The sequence below is a fragment of the Grus americana genome, chromosome 7 (assembly GCF_028858705.1).
Source record: "Grus americana isolate bGruAme1 chromosome 7, bGruAme1.mat, whole genome shotgun sequence".
NCBI classification, from domain to species: domain Eukaryota; kingdom Metazoa; phylum Chordata; class Aves; order Gruiformes; family Gruidae; genus Grus; species Grus americana.
In genome coordinates this window covers 5,219,052-5,239,407 of record NC_072858.1, presented here as the reverse complement: position 1 = coordinate 5,239,407, position 20,356 = coordinate 5,219,052, and the positions used below count along the sequence as shown (strand labels likewise).

At 41.0% G+C, this 20,356-nt stretch overlaps 2 protein-coding genes across 2 annotated transcripts; one reads left to right on the top strand and one right to left on the bottom strand.

Moving 5' to 3' along the window:
- Nucleotides 1-3,444: 3,444 nt before the first annotated feature.
- Nucleotides 3,445-13,180, top strand: LOC129208441 (CUB and zona pellucida-like domain-containing protein 1). Its single transcript, XM_054830999.1, has 9 exons — nt 3,445-3,588; nt 5,536-5,671; nt 5,803-6,017; nt 7,083-7,233; nt 8,641-8,864; nt 9,669-9,841; nt 10,498-10,883; nt 11,222-11,490; nt 12,965-13,180. The coding sequence occupies exons 1-9, from the start codon at nt 3,507-3,509 to the stop codon at nt 13,135-13,137; spliced, it is 1,809 nt and encodes a 602-aa protein (XP_054686974.1). The 5' UTR covers nt 3,445-3,506; the 3' UTR covers nt 13,138-13,180.
- Nucleotides 13,181-13,870: 690 nt separating this feature from the next.
- On the bottom strand, nt 13,871-19,362 carry C7H10orf88 (chromosome 7 C10orf88 homolog). Its single transcript, XM_054831000.1, has 6 exons — nt 19,125-19,362; nt 18,752-18,955; nt 17,977-18,052; nt 17,203-17,409; nt 15,958-16,427; nt 13,871-14,934 (listed from the first exon to the last, which is right to left on the bottom strand). Exons 1-6 carry the CDS (start codon nt 19,280-19,282, stop codon nt 14,706-14,708), a joined length of 1,344 nt encoding a protein of 447 aa, XP_054686975.1. The 5' UTR covers nt 19,283-19,362; the 3' UTR covers nt 13,871-14,705.
- Nucleotides 19,363-20,356: the final 994 nt, after the last annotated feature.

Genomic DNA, 20,356 nt, shown 5'->3' with positions numbered 1-20,356 from the left:
CATGTACTGAGATATAATCTCTGCATACCTATAAGCTATTATAATGTTCCCATATTTCAGGTTTTATTACTGGAGATTAGAACTGATTATAAGCATTTGCTTCATCCTTTTCCTTTCAATATCTGTTCAAATGATATCACTTTGAGCCAAGAAAGTATTTCTGCACTTTAATGTTAAATTGTCCCACCTGGAATGACTGGGGGGGGGGGGAAGAAATTAATAATTTTCAGTTCACAATAGAGAAAAATATCTTGTCGATTGCAGAATTTTACAGGAGTGCAGCAGTCATCTCAGGGAAAGGGATGGATTAAATTTTGATAATCGGGTGAAAACCATCTTTAAGGCCAATACTCAGTTTCCATATAGTAACTACATGCAGACGACTCAAACTCATAATGAGATGCCCTGTACTGAATAAGGATGCCTAACATCTAGAGGCTGTGTCACGCAAGACAAAAAACCCCACTTTTTTTCAGCAACTTTTCCTTTTATGCTTAATCCCTTCAAAATAAGGGATTACAGTCATTCTGAAACTCAGACTCTCCATTAATAACTTGGCCAGCTCTCAAATGCTAAACTCACGCAGAACTCCCACAAAGGCTCTGGATCCAATCTCCTACCTGGTGGTTAAGCTTTGGCATTGCCAAGCAGGCTCACTGCCAAAGCCTTCATCCTGTGTGACCATAGTGCCCGTCCCGAGCCAGGGTATTTCCTAACCATACTTAGTTCATACAGCACGCCATCACACTCATAACCCTGCTGCTCTGCTGCTCACAGATAATGATTTAAAATGCCTGAAATCACATTTTCCCTGCTATTGCACTCAGGTGCAGGCAGTGAGAGAAAGTGCCTTTCAATAACAGTGTTACAACAGCTGAATCCTTGTCCCTTTGTACTAAAATGCACACTAATTTGTTCTGAGGAGCTGCTATTTTAAAACACCTTCTGTACTCTTCTCATCTTAAAGGACTTCCATGAAGACTTCGTGGCCATTTTCTTTTCAGGTAGGAGAGGAAATTCAAATTGGGCCATTAATATATCGGCATCACCTGATATCTGAACACGTCATTGTCTGAACACAGGCTTAACACACAAGATTTGAAAACACTTTGAACACTCAGACTTGTCTGTGCAGATGTAGCTGCCAACCAGCCACAAGTGTGAGCAGGGCTCAGCCCGTGGGTCACTGCTTAGGGGTCCAGTCCTTTAATATCAACTCCAGCACAAGAAAATTTCCTAATCATTCATATGCATAGAATCATAGAATCACAGCCTGGTTTGGGTTGGAAGGGACCTTAAAGCCCATCCAGTTCCAACCCCCTGCCATGGGCAGGGACACCCTCCACTAGCCCAGGTTGCCCAAAGCCCCATCCAACCTGGCCTTGAACACTGCCAGGGAGCCAGGGGCAGCCACAGCTTCTCTGGGCACCCTGTGCCAGGGCCTCAGCACCCTCACAGGGAAGAATTTCTTCCTCATATCTCATCTAAATCTCCCCTCCTGCAGCTTCAGGCCATCCCCTTGTCCTGTCACTACACTCCCTGACAAACAGCCCCTCACCATCTTTCCTGTAGGCCCCTTCAGGTACTGGTAAGGCGCAATTAGATCTCCCTGGAGCCTTCTCTTCTCCAGGCTGAACAACCCCAACTCTCTCAGCCTGTCCTCATAGGAGAGGTGCTCCAGCCCTCTGATCATCTTTGTGGCCTCCTCTGGACTCGCTCCAACAGCTCCATGTCTCTCCTGTACTGGGCCCCCAGAGCTGGACGCAGTACTCCAGGTGGGGTCTCAGGAGAGTGGAGTAGAGGGGCAGAATCCCCTCCCTCGACCTGCTGGTCACGCTGCTTTGGATGCAGCCCAGGACACAGTTGGCTTTCTGGGCTGCAAATGCACATTGCTGGGTCACGTTGAGCTTTTCATCAATCAACACCCCCAAATCCTTCTCCTCAGGGCTGCTCCCAATCCATTCTCTGCCCAAGTAGTTCCAAACAGTTTGACCTGTAACTACCAGAATAAATTACCAGGGTAATTTATAGGCATTTTTTTTCTTGGTTCTGATGGCCACAGCATTAATTGGCAGGGCTCCACATACCAGTTCACAGATTAAATGCATACAAAATGAATGTTAGCATTTGAAAATTCCTTGCAAGTATGTGTGTGGGTTTAAGAAATGAAAGGCTATACAGACTAAATGCAAATTTAGCATTTCCAGAAGTTAAAGGGAATTCAAATGCCATGCAACGTCTTTTTACACATATTCTGTGCCTCCATGTTTAGAGGCAATATAAGTATATTGTCATGATGAAGAGTTGCATTCAAACTCCCCAAAGTAAGTTAAAAATCAGAGAGAATTATTTTAAAGAAGGCATAGATCTGAGATTAGAAATATAGGATGATTACAGATGCATTTCAGTTTGTTGATTAAAAAAAATTGGTTTGTACCAAAAAAAAAAAAGATTTTATGAAATAAAAGTACCTAGATGGGTTTCAAGAAGGTCTGCGTTGCAATTTGACTTCTCTAGTAAAGCTGAGAGAACACCTGTTTGCACAGCTGTGGGATACCTGCTCCCTGTGTTGGAAAGAATCAGAGGCAGGTGGCTCCTGGGTGAACCCTGGCCGCTCACACACCAGGCAGGTACCGCACCGAACCGAGGTCAGGGTAATCGCACATCTGTGGCACTGGCACAGCCTCTAGAAGCTTTAAAGATTGGTTATCTGTTGCTGTAGTAGGAAATATTGTGGATTTCAAGAGCTTTGGTCCTTATGGAAAAACAGACAAAGTAGTGTAAATATGTTGGAACCAATGCTCGTTAGACTCGTGCTAGAAGGAATTGAGGCTTTTAGGACTGTGCTTGTTTCCTTTCCTTGGGAAGGAAAGGTTGATTCCTTTTTTTTTTCGTAGCTTCTACTGTGGGACTGAGAAAGTTTTATCTGCCAAGTGGTTGCAGTGCAATCTTCCTTTAAATCTGTGACTAACATGAATCTGGCCTTGTTCATCCATGAATGTTTCAGCAATAGGGAATTGTTACTCATGACAACTCTATTACGACAGTCACACTTTACAACCTGAGGAATCCTCAGCAAGGACAGGGAGTGATTTGCCCAGTGTAACCTAAAGGCATAGATGTCAAAATGAAGGTGGGTAAAACCAAGCTCCCGCCGACCATTGCTAAGAGCAAACTGCTGAACGTGTCTCCCAAGGGAGTCTGCACATCCCTTCCAGAACATTCCTGCCCATGTCAACACACCCAAACAGACGGTCAATGAAACCTACTGAAAAACGTGCTTTGAACCCACGAGAGCTGACCAAAACACAGTTAAACTTACTCCACGTGGTACGCATTAAAAAAAAAAAGGGCACATCTGTTAGTTTCTCATTTATATCTGTTAAGAAGAAATAGTAACTGAGAGATTAGGCCCTTCCTCCATGATACCATGTAATACAGGATGATTAAGAAATAGCAGGAGGTATAAAAGTTAGAAAAGCCTAACCTCCCCAGCTGCCATCAAAATGCAGACGCTCAGACAGCTCCTCCTCCTGCCTCTCCTCGCTGCTCTAGCTCTCGTTGAAGACAACTCAATAGAATCCACGGGTATGGAAATCGAGTCTTTACTTCATCTGTGAAATTTTATTCATTATTCACAATAGGTATTTTACAGGCAACTGAAGGGAAAAGTGTTAAACATCTCTAAAAGTGCAACTTATTTTAATGTACTGCTGCACAATAGTAATGCCTGGATGTGCCAGCAAGTGTTAAAAATGGTAAATAAAAAAAAAATTCAATATATTTCTTCCTATGGCAAACTTTTAACTTAAGAACTTGATTTTGAAGATATTTTACTCTAGAATGGAAATTTGCATTTATAAATTATTACTGTATTGGAGTAACAGGAATAAAGTGACTTAATTGGGAAAGGGTTGCTTTTTACAAGAGATTTGTTCATTTTTCCTTTGTTCAATCAGAAGCAATAAAAAGTCGTTCATTGCTTGATTTGGGATCACCATTCTGTACTCAGATCAGGAATTTCCCTGATTAATGGTGGGTAGCTACTGTGGGATACTGAAATATTGCTGCAGAGCTGCTCTAGTGGTGCCTGGCTGCAGAAGAGTCCAGAGGGATGAAAGGGAGGGTAGGGCTGACCTTGTAACGCTCTTACAATTGGGAGGTTTCACATGTGATGAGAAAGGTCTCCTCTAAACCTTTCTTTTCCCTCTGGAATTAATCAGAAAACCTGACCTTTTTATATAGGACTGCATACAGTGTACAGGAAATTCTTCCTGCTGTTTTAGACCATTATTTTTAGATTAATATTAAAGTAGAAAGGAGATCTTATGCCCACACTGGACGATAAACGTTCTCTAAAGTTTCCTATACAATGGTCATTACTGCAACTACTTCATAACTTACTAGGTGATGTCAGTGATATCAAGCATGGTTGGTTTGTGAGTTTTTACATAAGAGAACTGGGTTGAAATCCAGCTAGCCCCGCATCCTGAACCCAGAAACAGTCAAGAGCGGATGCTCAGGCAAGAATATGGATACAAGCCCGCATAATACTTCCCCAGCATACTCTCCCAGTCACCAGCAAATGTGGTTCAGGACTTCTGAAACAGAGGAAATGCTATCTTTGTGTTTAATAGTTACCAAAGGCTTCTTCTTTCAGGGATTTGACCTGGTTTATGTTTTACTTTTAACATCCACATCGCCCTGCAGCAAAGATCCACGTGCAACGAGCCAGTTACTTTTGTTTGTTTCAAAACCACAACTTACTGGTTTCATTCCAGGCCACTGAGTTACTGTATTGGAAGAGAATATCTCATATTAACCCTCTCCATGAATTTATAGACCTCTAGCACCTACCTTACCCCCTAGTACTCCCCTTTCTGACCTGAAATGCTTCAGTCCACGTACTTATTCCTTGTCTCAAAGCTATTCCAAACTTTTGATCATCTTCGTTGCCATTTGTTCTTTGAAGCTTTTCCTGTTCAGCAGTACACTTATACAGATGGAGGGTCAGAACTGCATGCAGCAGTAAATATACAGTAATACTACACATAGTCCTTCAGAAGCTCAAATCTGAAAGTCTTTTTGATTCCCTAGGCGTAGGTTCACAAATGCTTTTAAGTAAAGGGCTGAACCTTGGAACTGGATTCAATGATCTTTAGGAAATCGGTGTAGGGGGAAGACCCAAGGCTTGAAGTGCTTGTGGTGACAAACCTGGCTAAAGAGAATTGCTGAGGTATCCCGTATCACTCAGGATTTCCAGTTTTGCCATTGGCTTCATCTGTGATATGTGTTCGCCTAACATTCTCTGGTCCTAGGAAAACAAGGATAAAATGTATATTCTAATTTCGTTTATTATTTGATTCTTCTGGTTTCATAAACTGCAGTAATATAAATGAAAAATAAAAATAGTACAACATTTTGCATGTCTGTTCCATGATGGACTTTCCATAGTGCAGGATGAAATATTATTGCAAGACAAAACTTGAGAGACATCCTCGCAGGCTATTTTTTGTTGTTGCCTTTCTGCACTAGGTGTACCTCGCTGCGGTGCTTCACTTCATGACCTCAACAAAGCATTAAGGATTGAACTGAATGCAAATGCAAGCTGCGTCTGGCAAATCCAGAGGAACGCAAACCAAACAATTAGGCTCATTTTCTCCTATTTTAAGTAAGTATTTCCTCTACATGCTTCTGTACTGCCTCCAAATATTTCTCTGTATTGAATCAGTGTTGTGGACTCCAATGAGCCTGTGTATCTGTCAGCGAGCTTAGGTAGTTCTCACTGTGTTTTTTCAAAAGATTTGCTCCTTCGTCAAGCTGTGAAACAGAAAGTATTAAAGTATATGATGGTCCCTCAAGTAATTCGCCTCTTCTTGGACAAGTATGTAACGACACTGATGCAGTCCCAGTGCTTCAATCATCTTCAGACAGTTTAACTTTTCTCATAACAACAAACTCTGCGGCTTTCACACGAAACTTCTTTGTCTTCTATTACTACTTTTCACCAGAAACAAGTAAGTCATTAAAATACCATTTGATTTGCACCATTAAAAGAAACTTTCCTATTAAGGGAATCTTTAATTAGTCTCACTCAGTTCTTCAGGCCTTAGAGAATGGTGTGGGGGGAAATCAGTGAAAGGAAAGAAGCAGCAAAACAATAGTGCACTTGCAGAGAGCCTAAAAAGTTACATTTTACTCAGAAAAATGATTCCAAAGAAAGCATTATGGGACTCTACTTTTATTTACAGGCTTCAAACACATTTAGTCAGTTTGCAAATATTATAGTATTTACTCAGAAAGAGAATATGAGCATCTAGTCAGAACTCCTGCCGAGTACAGGTCACAGAAGTCACAGGGTTTTCATTCAACAAGCTCCTTTTTGTTTTTCCTTAAAAGATAAGAATAGCTTGGACAAAATCAGTCTTAGCTTGTGACCAGATCCCTTGCTTCTGCTGATCTGAGTGGCATGGTATTAAGCTCTTAAAAGCTTCAATTTTACAGAGTAGCTAGCATATCCTAGTTTACGCTGCTCCAGTGTTTAACTGTGCTGCTGAAAAATTGTGCCCTGTTTCTAGTCTACATTTGTCTTTCTGAGGTTTCCACTGATTTGATTTTATTTTGCCTTTGTCTATCACGTAAAATCTTCTTCAGACTTGAAGATTTTGCACTTCTACATAGATCATGACCTCATAGATTTCTGTAACATAAAGTCTCTCGGGGTTTCTTTTGGTTGGTGTAGCATCTTCATTACCAGTTTTTCAAGGTGGCACCTAACTTACCCAAAATGTAGATATAACTAAATTGTGCACAATATCAAAGCTAACTCATGTACAGGTATCTCAGATGTCATTACACTGTGCCTTGCAGATATACCATAGTAACAACAGGCTGCTTTTTGTAGCATCCACCTGCCCTGAAATTCTCTATAGAAGTTCTATCTGTAGTACTTTTATTCATTTCCAAATGAATGGAATCCTACAGAAACAATCCTGCTAGTTACATAACTTTAGGTCTTTAATTTATATTTATGGCTCATTATCTGTACTATTATGTTACAATATATCTACTCTTCTTTTCAGAAATTGAAAATTGTGGGGGACAATTAACTGGTCCCAATGGGACACTTACCAGCCCCAACTACCCAGCAGCTTACCCTGAGTTTGCATACTGCGTCTGGCACATACAGACAGCAAAAAACTCGAAGATAAACTTAAAATTCCAGGATTTTTTGTAAGTAAATGCCCTAATGCTCTATTACTTTTTTCATTCCATTGAAAGGCATTAAACACAGGAAGCAGAAGCACCTTCAAACTTTCAGAACATCTGTACACTTTTAAAACAAACACGCTTTGATGACTCTTACGATAAACTAATTGCAGTGTGTTCCACATCACTATACATTACCCTATAGCTACTGCAGTGCCAGCCAGTGAAATGCAGGAAGCATTTCAGGTGACTAGCCATCAGGTGCAGGTCCATTCTAAGCTAGCCTGAATGATCTGAATTTAAATCCATCAGTACAAATAGTTTTTGCTACATAAGGGACATGTTTAAAACCATCATGTGCACTGTATCTGCAGTTTAGAACTGAGGGTCAAAAGAATAAAGCAAATATTGCCCAAAGTTCATCCTCTTCAGTATTGCTGGGCGTTGGGCAAAGAAAATAATGTAGCACTGGCCTAAGCACTTCCAAGTATAAATGCTAATGGGTGCACTGGTGTAAAGAAACCACACTGGCACAGACCTCCCTGACCCATATTGCTCTTTATCAGGGCTGGTGTCCCACATGTAGAGGGCTGGTAGACCTTTTTTGGCTTTCCCTGCATCAGCTGACACTGTGCATGGAGGAAAGTCTCAAGATCAAGGGAATTGAAAGGGTAGTATCTTCAAGAACATTCCTTGAGAGATTCAGACTGCAAAACGCTGTCTAAGAATTCAGTATGGAATGTTTAGGGTTCTATAGGAAATTGTTACCCCAACCACTGCCCTCTGAGATGATGAACTCTGCACAGTGTGGTGTATGTTCTCACCAGTCCTGGCCAGAGCCCATCTGCTCGCTCAGGAACAGAGATGTTCCAGAGGTACCAGTACCCCACCACAGCCCAGCTGGTGCTTTTCACCAAGGGCAGCAAGCACTGAGCTGAGCTCTCACGCAGAGTGATAAAAAGGGCAAGAACCTTCCCCTGGTGACATACACAAGAGGTTTCAGGACCTGCTAAGTCAACCCTACACTTTAAAAGCTCTTTATTTTAAGAAACAGGATTGTTTTCATACATATATATATATATAAAAAATATGTATCTGAAGGTGTTATTTTTAGTAAATAAGTAGCAATCAATGTATGTAGTACCATAGCTATAAAAACATAGCTGATCCAGCTTCTGTTGAGAGCTATAGCAAAATGTTTGTTATTTCAATGGGAGCAGAATCACACTCTTATTAAGCATTTCTTGCCTTTAAGGGTTTTGCATGTTTTATTTGGGTTTAATAATGTCTATTTATGTGTTCTTTTATTCTCCACTCTTTCAGTCAACTGGAATTCATCAGATAAAGTATCTGCACTAGATCCTCTCTCCACTATGGGCAATGTTCTCTATACTCAGATTTCCTCATAATTATTTTTTTCTCTGTCTACAGCCTAGAACTAGACCAAAACTGCCAATTTGACTTCACAGCAGTCTATGATGGCCTCACCACTAACACTGGCTTAATAGGAAAAGTATGTGGTCGTGCTCAGCCCGCATTTGAATCTTCTTCAAATGTTATGACAGTTGTGTTGTCTACAGACTACGCCAACTCCTACAAAGGATTTTCTGCTCAGTATACCAGTGCTCCGCTGCCAGGTCCTGTGGAGCCTGACAGTAAGTACACTTGCTGCACAAATAGGATGCTGCTCTTTATTCTCACATATGATGATTCCCTTATAAATACTGAAAAGAACTGATGGTTGATACTGAGGATTTAAGCCTTTTTATAGGTTGTCATTAACCCTCTTTACATATAAAAATCCCACATTAGTCTCACCTATAGAGCATTCAGTTATTACCTGACCCACCTGTGAAAGAAAGCCTGTTGTTTCACTTTCTGGTCCTTTTTCTGGCCAGCACCACTGAAGATCTGAGTTTTTCCTTCTTTTGGACAAAGCAAGTATTGTTACCATCCTGGAGATGTAAAGATGAAACCTTTTTGGCTGGTTAGTTAGGAAAAGAATCTGCACTGGTTAGTCAAACAGCGTTTAGGTGTGTTGCAATTCCCTTTCCCCCAGAGCTGGACCATTTTCCTTATTGGTTCCATTTGTTTATGTGCCCATCTCCTCATTAACTGAGGTGGAAAAGGCGCCTCTAAAGCCTCGATGTCTGCTATCAATTTCCTTGCCTGCCATTCTGCACTAGCACTTTGATTTCTTTTACCCTTTTACAAAGGCTGCAATTCATTGTTTTACTGGGTTTAAAATTAAACGTTCAGCATGAGTTTTACATGGTTTTGCTTATCTAACATTTTTGAAGTCGAGCATGAAATTTTGTTCTGCATGACCTCAAACACGCATGAGCCGTTTCAGACTGACAAATCGAATACCATGCAACAGGTCCAAGGATCTAGACCAACTGAGAAATGACCGCAGCACAGTTTGTTAACGGTTTTTTTAATTTCTCTTTCAATGGCAGCATTGCTCACATGCTCTTCAGATAGCATGAAAATTGTCCTGAGCAAGTCTTATCTGGCCTCCCTTGGTTATAACGAAACTCACCTACAGCTGAATGATCCATCTTGCAGGCCAGTTATAACAGAGTCCGTGATCTTTTCCTTCCCATTAGCCAGCTGTGGAACAACTAAAAAGGTAAAGTGGGATAAAAGTTATGTGAAGCTAACAATAGTTTATGAATGACAGGAGCTCGTAAAAGCAGTTTAAAATAGCATGTGAATAAGCTAACAGCAGATTTACTTTCACTTCACTCATCCAATTGCACGTTTCCAGTCTTGAAGCAAAAAGAATGTTTCTCCTCTTTAAGAACCTGAGCCTTTCAAAGGAAGTCAGGGAGAATCCACACAAATTAACCCAAACGTTTCATTCCCTCTCCAACCCAGGTTATCAGAAGTAGCACAATGTTAGGTACCTAACTTAAACATTCTCTGCGAATGATACAGCTGGCACTTATCCTGGAGTCACAAGGAAAGGCGGGGGGGGGGGGGGAAAACCCTAAGATGTGAAGATTCCCACGAGCTAGTTCATAGCATCGTTTTGCTACTGATGACTGAAGCGCAACTTTGGTACTTTCCAAACTCCATGCAGTATTCCTTAACCTTTTTGCTGCATGGCTTGGTTCAGTGTTTTGAAAAAAAAAGGAGGATTGATAGTGGGTTTTTGGTTGCAATCTGTTTCAACATTTCAAAGGTATCTTGAGCCTCTGATAAGACCAGCTGGGTGGCTTTATAACTTTATACAATTGCTTTCAACTGCACTGCTCAGATAATCACAACTGATTCCTTTTACAGGATGATGGTCAGAGCATCACTTACACCAACATCGTATCTGTCTCTGCAACTGGCAGCATTATCACCCGTCAAAAGAGCATTCAGATTATTGCGAAATGTAAAATGGAAAACAATTCAACCTTAGAAGTCATTTACATAACAAAAAGTAATATAATCCAAAACACAACTGCTGTGGGAAGATACAACGTTAGCATGTCATTTTATGATTCAGATTCATTCTCCAAGCCTGTACGTCAGTCCCCATATTACGTAGACCTGAACCAAACTCTTTTTGCTCAAGTCAGCCTTCATTCCACTGACCCAAATCTTCTGGTGTTTGTTGACACCTGTATCGCATCTCCACGACCTGATTTTGGATCGCTAACATATGACTTAATCAGAAGTGGGTAAGACTCTAAATTAATTTTATTACTGTCTCCTAATATGTGAGAAAATATAATCTAAGTGTCAACTGTAGGTCTTCTATTTTTGTCTCTCTTCCACTTATTTTCTTTAGCAGACTGTGGTTGAAAGCTAAATTTCATCAAAATTTAAAGGCAATGCATAAATAAGCTAGGAAACACAAGCACCATAGTGCACTGGGGAGAGGAAAAAAAGCACATCATTGTTCATCCACATGTAAAAATAATGCCCTAGTTAAGTGCTGTAGTTACAATTAACAGTAGTTGGCAAGAATGATTATTGTATGTGGACTACTTTAACAGCTCTGTAACTTCTGTTGCAGTTGCAGTAAGGATGACACTGTGGTAACCTACCCAACACTTGAACACTATGGACGATTCAAATTTAACGCCTTCAGGTTCCTGCGGAGCTTTCCATCAGTTTATCTCCAGTGTGACATTTTAATTTGTGACAACAACAATGCAAACTCTCGCTGTACCGAAGGCTGTATCTCCAGGCAAAAAAGAGCTATTTCTTCATACACATGGAAAACCCATACCGTAGTAGGTCCCATCCGCCTGAAAAGAGAACTCAGGTCTGCTGATCACTCAGGTAAGAGGAATACATAAATTAAGAATCTGATTAAGCTCTTCCTTGCTGTAAATTCATTACCTTCATTCTACTAATGAAATAAGCGAATTACAGTAGTTCAAAACCAACGTGGCATCAGAGCAACAGGTTCAATGAAGTTTGAGTTGTGTGAGATCACAGAAGTACTTTTTGAATTGACAGACTAATGGCCGTTTGGATTAAGGTGTGCTCTTTGAAGTAGAAAGAGAAGCACTCGCTCCTAGTTACAAAATTAGCGTATGCAGGATCTGACCATGTATTCAGAAAGAGTTATGAATGGCAAGAGAAGATTTCAGATTTTCAAACATGATATATTTTGATGAAGCATACATAGGGATCAGGGCTCATTTCTCAAGCTACAGACTACTTAAAGAGCACATTCCAACTCGTAGTAAAGTTTTGTTATAATCTGTGTATCTTCTAACAGTCCACTCAATTTCACTCAAGTTCTATGCCAGATGATAAACACAGATGACTTATTCCAAGCAATGTTCAATCCTCATACTGTATGTATTGCTTATTAGAACACAGACACAAAGGACAGCCACTGGAGCAGAAATCAAAAGCACCATGCTTTTCAATTAGAGCTGCAAAGCTGTCTGTTAAGACAACTGAGCTTTGGTGCCCCAATCTGACATATTCTTTAGCACAATGTGCAGTCTGCTCTACAGTGGTCTAGATGAGTACCGAGAGCTAACGTAGACTACAAAACATGGAAAAGCTACTTTAAAAAGCTTGCGTTGTTACTCCCACTATGCTCACTGTTCTAACTTTTATTGAGCCCAAAGCTTCACCTGAGAAAAGCACATTGTGCCACACACTTTCAGGTGTCAGATCTAAAAAATATTTAATCATGCTCTTAGTAGCAATAAGTGTATTTTCTTCTTTTTTTTTTTTAATAATTATTAACCTCTCCAAACTCTAGCAGCATTTTAAACATGTTCCCATTTATTTCAATAGTGAAAGATTTTGTATCCATATACTAGAAACTAGACACATATATAACGTGAAAAGGATTCAGGTGCAAATAGATCACGCTCAAAGTATTACAAAGCACGGATTAATTCTCATAGTATCTTTCACAATTTACAGAATAGTGAGTTTTACTGAGCTAGTAAACCAGTAGAAGGCATAGGGCTAGAATCACGAGTTTCTTTTTCGCCCAGCTTTGCTTCAGCAATGTGTCTCCCATCTATCGGGTTCTAAGGATAACGATGTCACTGCTTGACAAACGCAGTTGCAGCAACACCAAAGGATTTGTTAACATTGTGATGCTCTTCTGTACTATTGTTTTATTACAAATTTTTACAACTCTTCAGTACTACAGATTCAGAATTTGCGAATCGGTGTGGGTCAACTGCTCAGAACCAAAATATCTGAAAAAATGCTTATTTAATTTCCATTGAAATGACATGGCATTCAAAACTTTAAATGACCCACTTTTTTCTCTACACAGAATCCCTCACTAAAGCAGATGCTGAAGAAACCCCAAATCTGCAACACTACAACTTCTACACTCTTTCATTTGTGGTTTTAATTTCAAATATTATCATTGCGGTAGCTGTGATACTAAAATATCACAAACACCAAGCAGGATATAGCTACCAAAGAATCCAGACCTCATATTAACTAAAGGGAAAAAAAAAAATCAATAAAGTAACATGGTGGAACATAGTGCTTGGAAACTTTTTCAACTTTTTATGTAATTAAAAAAACCTCTCAACCCAGTACTCTACCTTAAATCACTGAGTTGAAAACAAGTGCAAGTGTCTACCTCAAGGCGTTTCTTAGAAGGCATCTAAAAACTAACTCTACAGGTGTAAAGTGACTTGTAGAATACAAGATAATTTAGGTCCTTTTGTCTTAAAAAAAAAAAAATATCTTATCTTTATGAATCGCTTTCAAACTGCACCTGGCATGAGTTAAACTGAGGAACAACTGCAAGATGTCTGTTCAACGCAAATTATCCTCTCTTCAAAATCTACTCCTGTAGGTTGCTACCATCAAAATCTGACAGTCTCCAACAGACATCAGTTTTCCTGGAGAAGGAAATATTGGGTACTGGACTGTACGTGCCTATGCTGCTTGTTGAGTCAACACTTGCTTCCTCATCGATAGCTTTTACTAATGCATTTTAAGACACCAGATACAACTAATGTCTGCGCACCCAACTTAAGGGTCTACCATTAAGTCCAAATTAAATGGTGCACCCCAGAATTCAAAGAGCGATGAACAGAATGACGTATGAAGCTTGAGCTTCCACAGAAGAGGGGCTTTGAGTCACATTTCTACCTTCCAAATGACAGCAGAACCAATCCCAACAGGTTAAAGTAAATATGATGTAATAAGGCTACTTCTCTGGCCTAAGGTTGGTGAAATGCAGCAGATCCTACCTACCCCAGAATGTTCTATCTGGCAACAAAGTCCCCTTGAGAGGAACCATGAATGAAGTACGTACATTTCTTAGGATAACGAAACATGGACGAATACAAGTCTGCCAAGTACACGCTCATTTCAGTTGTTCGTGCAAGGCTCAATTAATTCAGGAGGGAAAAAGTGTAACGACAGTCCTGTTTCAGATACCACTTAACAAGCCTACATTCCTAACTCAGGTGGCCTGTGGAGCCAGCAAGGCTTTCAAAGAACCCGGGCTGGGGTTGAAGTTAGCCTGTCTCTCTAAACCTGATTCCTTACACAGTCTCAGTTAGGCAACATCAGTACTACCCTTCCTCTTATAGATGGAGTAATAAACATCTTCAACAGGAGTGCCATTAAAATAAACCAAAAGCACAAAGAAGCCATTCTGTTCTACATTACACACGTTGCACATCAAAAATCAAGACAACAAAAAAGTGAACCGATTACACGTAGGTAAAAAGATAAGCTGTAACTCAGTTTATTTAGAGTACTTCTCCATAGTTCAAACCGAAACTGGGAAACTGTTTTATATGGCTTTTAGCAAGGCTGTTTAAATAAATAAGCTACAAAGGGCATACAAAATTCTTGTGTTTAGGAAAAAACACACATTCTCAGGATTTTTCATAAAACTAACAACTGTGTACAATAGTGGATAGAATTACAGTAACAAAACGCAAGTCAACAACACCGAGGTTCTTTACAGTTCTAACTCCATAAATACTTTGTAAAGTGTAATTGCCCTTAAAGTACTTACACTGAAGTCCTGTATCTATACACATCTACCTCTCTCCATTAGAGAACCCCTCGTTAGAATCATAGTGCGCTTGTGAAATTTTGTTTGGCTTTGAGTTCTGAACCAAGTCCATTAAGAGAACCATTTTATTATCTATATGTGTCTGAAGAGCCTGGATTTGGCGATCAATATAGTCCACTAGTTTTTTCTCCATCAGATCCATATTTTTTGAGATGATCTTTTCCAAATAGGAGCAAATAGGCTGCTGTTCTACTCTGTGAAAAGAGCAAATATAAGAGTAAGTATAATCTGTTTCTTAATGATAAGCAGCATGATAGAGATCTGGGCACTTGAATTTCTTCTAAATGTATAATCTTCTTTATTAGACAATAAACTTTAGATGATATTAGGTTTTTAGCACAAGTGAAATACCTTGCCTGCCTGCCACATTTTAAATCTCAGAAATTTTTGTAAACATGCTAGGGTATACAGTCATCTTCTTTCAACCTTATTTTTTCAAAGGCTCAATTACGCATTAGACAGCTTAGTTACATATAACAAAATACACACAACTCAACAGTACACACAGAGTTCAAATTCTGTCAGTACGGCAGACTTTATTCTTCTCACCTGAAGTCTTTCAAGAGTTATACAAATGATGCAATTCTTTATTTTTGCATCTGCATTCTTTAAAAATACTGCTTTCCCAAGAGCTGGAGATATTCAGGCTCTATTAGAACCCTAATTCCTACATGTCCCCATTTCCACTATTGTTCCTTAGGTACAGGTGCACTACTACTACTACTACCACCACCAGGTTTGCACTGTAAATGCCAACAAATGAGGAGGGACAGGAAAGATCAGTGGGATGAGATACAATGAGTACAGTAAAACGATCATGGCACATAGTGTGAAAAAAGGAGATAAGAATTTAAGAGGTAGTAGCAGGCAAAATGAAAATGTACTAACAGATGGGAAAGACAAACTAAATGTAAATGAAAATTTCAGAAAGACCATACTTTTTTTGAAAGGATAAAAAGTGGCAGCAAAAGACAGAAACAGTTTAGTAATAACAAGTGATGTTGTGATTTCTTCTGAAAAAACTCCTATATTCAAGCAGCTCCATCTGAAAAATTGTAATCATGTTCATCGCCACACAGCTGTCAAAACCACATATTTTAAGACTCACTATTGCTGTTAATGAGAATAAAATGCTTACATTATGTATTTTAGTTTTTAAACTTGTCAATAAATAAAGTCAAACTACTAGTTTAGTAAGTGTATCAAACTTAACTTACCCATCACACTGAATGCCTTCCTCTTTAGTCACTGCATTTTTACCAAAACGCCTATCACCATCTTTTAGTCGAAGATGATTTACTTGACTACATAAGTTTTGAAGAAAAGGAAGAAGCACCTGTGGGTTAGCTACACTTGGGGTTTCGCTCACTTGTTCCTGCATATGCAAAGATCCCATAACTTTAAAATAATTTCTGAGGTCAACTGTATTTTGCTGGGTAGTAAGTCTTTCAGAACCAGAAGTATTCCCTCCTTCAGGTACCTCCGTGTTCAGATCATGACTTATTTTTAAGTCTTCATATACTGTTTCACTTGTTAAGTCATTTTTAACAGACAAAGGTTCACTGGCTGGTTGATCTAGTGACATCTGAAGAGCTGCACTGCGCAATCCATCTATGGCATGGTCACCTCCAAAGTCCGAATTTTTCCCAAAGATCCAATTAAGTTTGTCTCCAAGAGGTAAACTGTTCTGATGGGAAAAAAACCACAATACAATTAATATTTAAGTATTAAAATATACTGGAAATTATACAATAATAACAACAGATACTTTATAAATCAGCATTCTACTAGTGTGACGTAAAGGTTTTCAAAGTAGTTCTGAATTGTATTCTTAGGGAAAAACACAGGAAAAGATTGTCCCTGTACATATTATGTGTTCGTTATCTTGTCAGTCTCTAAGTAACAACAGTTTTACAGACTTCATTTTTACCATGCTATTTCCCCAAGACTGAATGTTATTCACATCAGATGTATTCAGGATTCTGCTGAAATAGCCTACTGTGCAGGATTAGGACCTAAATCAAATAAATGCTGTGTAAGAGCAGGTTCCCTTTAGTTGAAGGTGACATGCTTTCAATAACAATAAAGGAGACAAACCAGCCCATCTACCTACACCCCAGACATTACAGGGAACATGCCCACAATCCTTGACAAGTAGTAACAGACAAAATGAACAAAAGGATAGTAGGGTGGCAGTGAAGTTTAAAATGATGATGATACAGAGTTCTTAACTCTGGACTTGGTGTATGCACACTGATTCCTTGAGTATACAATCTTTATTCATTGCACTCCTTATTTAAGAGTGGCAATAGCTAAACCAGAATTAAAATGGCAGAAAGTTTGGGTTAAAAAAAATAAATCAAAAATCTTTTTCAACACATCAGTTTAGAACATGAGTAACTGTTACAGAAGGTAAGGTCATGGATCAGTACTATTCATGTTTATGGAAAAGCACGACTTACTTTCTGCTGACATCTGACCATGTCCATGAGTTGCTGAGCACCTGGAGACAACTTAGATCCCATAGATTCCATTATAGTTTGCACTCTGTCTAGATCTATGCTTGAGCCTAGTGAAGGAAAATCAGTTGCTAGTTTTGCAGACACTGTTTTCACTTGTACAATTATTTTACTGATGAGTACTCTTTGTTTCTCACCAATGGAGAGCAGCTATTGCAAGAAGGAAAAAAATATTTTGGTTAGGGAAAAATATAGTTTCATGTTTTCTTTGTATGTATGGGACAATACATCATTCTTTCAGTCTTGGGAAAAAACCAATGCTGAACTCTTTTCCAAGGAAATTAAGCTGAATTCTCCTTGCTATTACTCTTCAGAAAATTCTGACTGGAACAGAGGTGCCTGCGTGACCCAACAATAAATCAGGCCTTGATCGTCCAAGCACTTAAGAGCAATGGCCATACAGATTTTCATAAGGTTATTTAACCACATCAGAGTTAACAGTTCTTATTATATAGCAACGGTTGATTATCTGGAGTTTATCTGGTTTATGAAGTTTTTTTCCTCCAAGACTATATTATCTCTCATATAAAGTCTTCAAAAAACTGTGATACAAATTTAAAAGCAGAGCTCTACTATCAAGACAAAGTACCATCTAACATTTTTAAGTGATTATATGAGGTGTCTAAAAACAATAATTTGACTAAGAGCATTGCAATTTAGTCAATTAAGTGATTAAAAAGACAAAGAAAAATAAAACAATTCTGTTCAACTCCCTACCTTAATTCTACAGGAGGCTGCAGGGCGTTCGAACTTAAAGTACTTTTTGTATAAAGTTACCTTTTCAGAAGTTTCGCTAGAAAAATAAAATAAATGAGCTGTGACATCACTATATAAAGTACTTTTTTCTTTAGTAGAAATACTCTATATGGGTAAATATTTAGATAAGAAACAAGACTAGAAGATATTTCTAATGCGGTATAGCAGTTTTAATGCCTATATGCAACTTGTATTGAATCTTATCGGATACGTATGTAAAAAAAGATTTGTATGCGTACGTACATTACTAGAGAAGCTTTTGAGGTTCAGTACGTTATTCACACATCTTCCCTGAGGCTCTGAGTCGCTTGTTTTTATTTAACTAATTAAGAAGCAGATGTGCCATGTAACGACTTAAAAACAAAAGAGAAGACATTGCTTTAATTCCCCTGGCAAAGCATGGAACAAGTATTGAAGGGGAAAACAAATCCTTTATTTTCTCTCTTGTTCTTAAAGTGCGAGATGACTACGTAGCAAAGAGACAAGAGATCTTTTGGTAGACATCAGCTAAAAGAGACCTGCTGAAGAGGCGAGCAGATCTGTTGTCCAGACAGACTGGGTGGCTGGCTTTCGTGGTGCAGACATCAGGTCTTTACCAGTAGGCACACCTTACAGATACACAGAGAACAACGTTCTCAGCAAGAGAAGGGCCAGACGGTGTTCGGGACCCAGGAGCAAACCCCCGCGCCCCGCTCCAGGCACCCCCCGGTGCCCGCGGCCAGAGGCCGCCACTCACCCCGGGGGCCGGGCGGCGCCCAGGCTCTCGCCCCGGCCGGTCCCGCAGTACTCCTCGCCCACGTACACCTCCATGTTGCGGGCCTCGCTCAGGATGCCGACGGAGACCATCTCCCCGGCGCCGGCAGGCCGGCACTCCAGGTGCAGCTCGCAGGGCGTCTCGCTCCCGCCGCCCGCCCGCCTCTCCACGACGACGGCCTCGGTGCTGCGGAAGGGAAGCGCCACGGCCGCGTTGCCCCGCCAGGCCCGCTCCCGCCCCGCCGCCCGTCCTCCCGCCCAGGCCTAACCCAGCACCCCCTCACGCCACCAGCCTGGCCCCTGTCTGAGGAGAGCTAGCGGGGCGACGCGGTCCCCTCCGCCGCCGCCGCCCTCACCTGGCCTCGCTGCCGCCCGCCTCCCGCCGCAGGCAGAGAGCCCGGGCCAGGCCGTCCGGCGGCGCGCAGGGCCAGGAGCACTCCGCCACCACAGAGTACGACTCCCGCGGGCCGCCGGACGGGTCGGCCGCCTCCTCCGCCGCGCAGACGCTCGCCATCGCAACGCCGCGAGCAGAACCGAGCGGCGACACCGACTGAGGCGGCGACAGCGACCGTCACCGGCGGCCGCCGGGAGGAAGGCGCCTGCGCAAGGCGGCGGGGCGGGGGGGGGGGTCTGCGCATGCGCATGCGCGCTTCGGGCGGTGCCCGGTGGTGTGGCGGGAGCCCCACCTGAGGTACCGGCGGCAGCTCAGGACTGCGGCGGGAATGGAGCCGCCAACTGCTGTCCCCTTGCCCGGGGCTTGCCTCCCAGGGTGGCAGCTGCGGGCTGAGATCCCCTCGCTCGCCCACCCCACGGCCCGCCTCCCGCCCTCCCATGGCGGGCAAAGGCTGACACAGAGGGGAGCGGCGAGCCGTCGGCGGCTTTGAAGTAACACCCACAGTGTGGGCAAATGCCAGTATTAGTCCTTTTTCTAATAAAATAAAGCTCTCGATGAGATGGGAAAGCCTTAAAAGCACGTCAGTGCTACGGAACTTGATAAAATAGCAAAATTTAGAGCAATGGAATTCTCTCTCCTGAGTTGCAATGCTAATAGCGTACCATGTAGGAGAGAGACTATAAATAAAAGATTGGATTCATTTAATTTTCAGTAGGATCCCAGCTTCTGGAGTCGCGGAGAGCTGCTCCTGACACAGCGGTACAGAAGTAAACCCAGGGAACGCAGATATCAAGTTCTTCCACTTGGTGCATGGTGCAGGAACGCTAATGAGATCTGTGAAAATAGGAAGATGGGCTTGAACAGGCTTTGTACAAGCTAATATTACAAATGCAGTCGGCCTCTCTCCACTTTTTTTTTACTTAAGCCATTGTTTTATGTGATTTACTATTAATGGAAAAATGGATTTGCTCTGTTTTAATTAATGAATTAATTAAAATGTGCTTCATACTTCTCAAATGCATTGCAAATTCATCCAGTTTTAGAAGCATTTATTTTCTGCTTTTGGTGGCAATGCGGTTGCATGATGCCTCTGAAGATTATTCTGATCCTGAAAGAATGATGAGCTTCACAAGATTACAGACGTCTGGTGAGGAGAATTATCTTTAACATAGAAGGGACTGGATAAAATCCCTA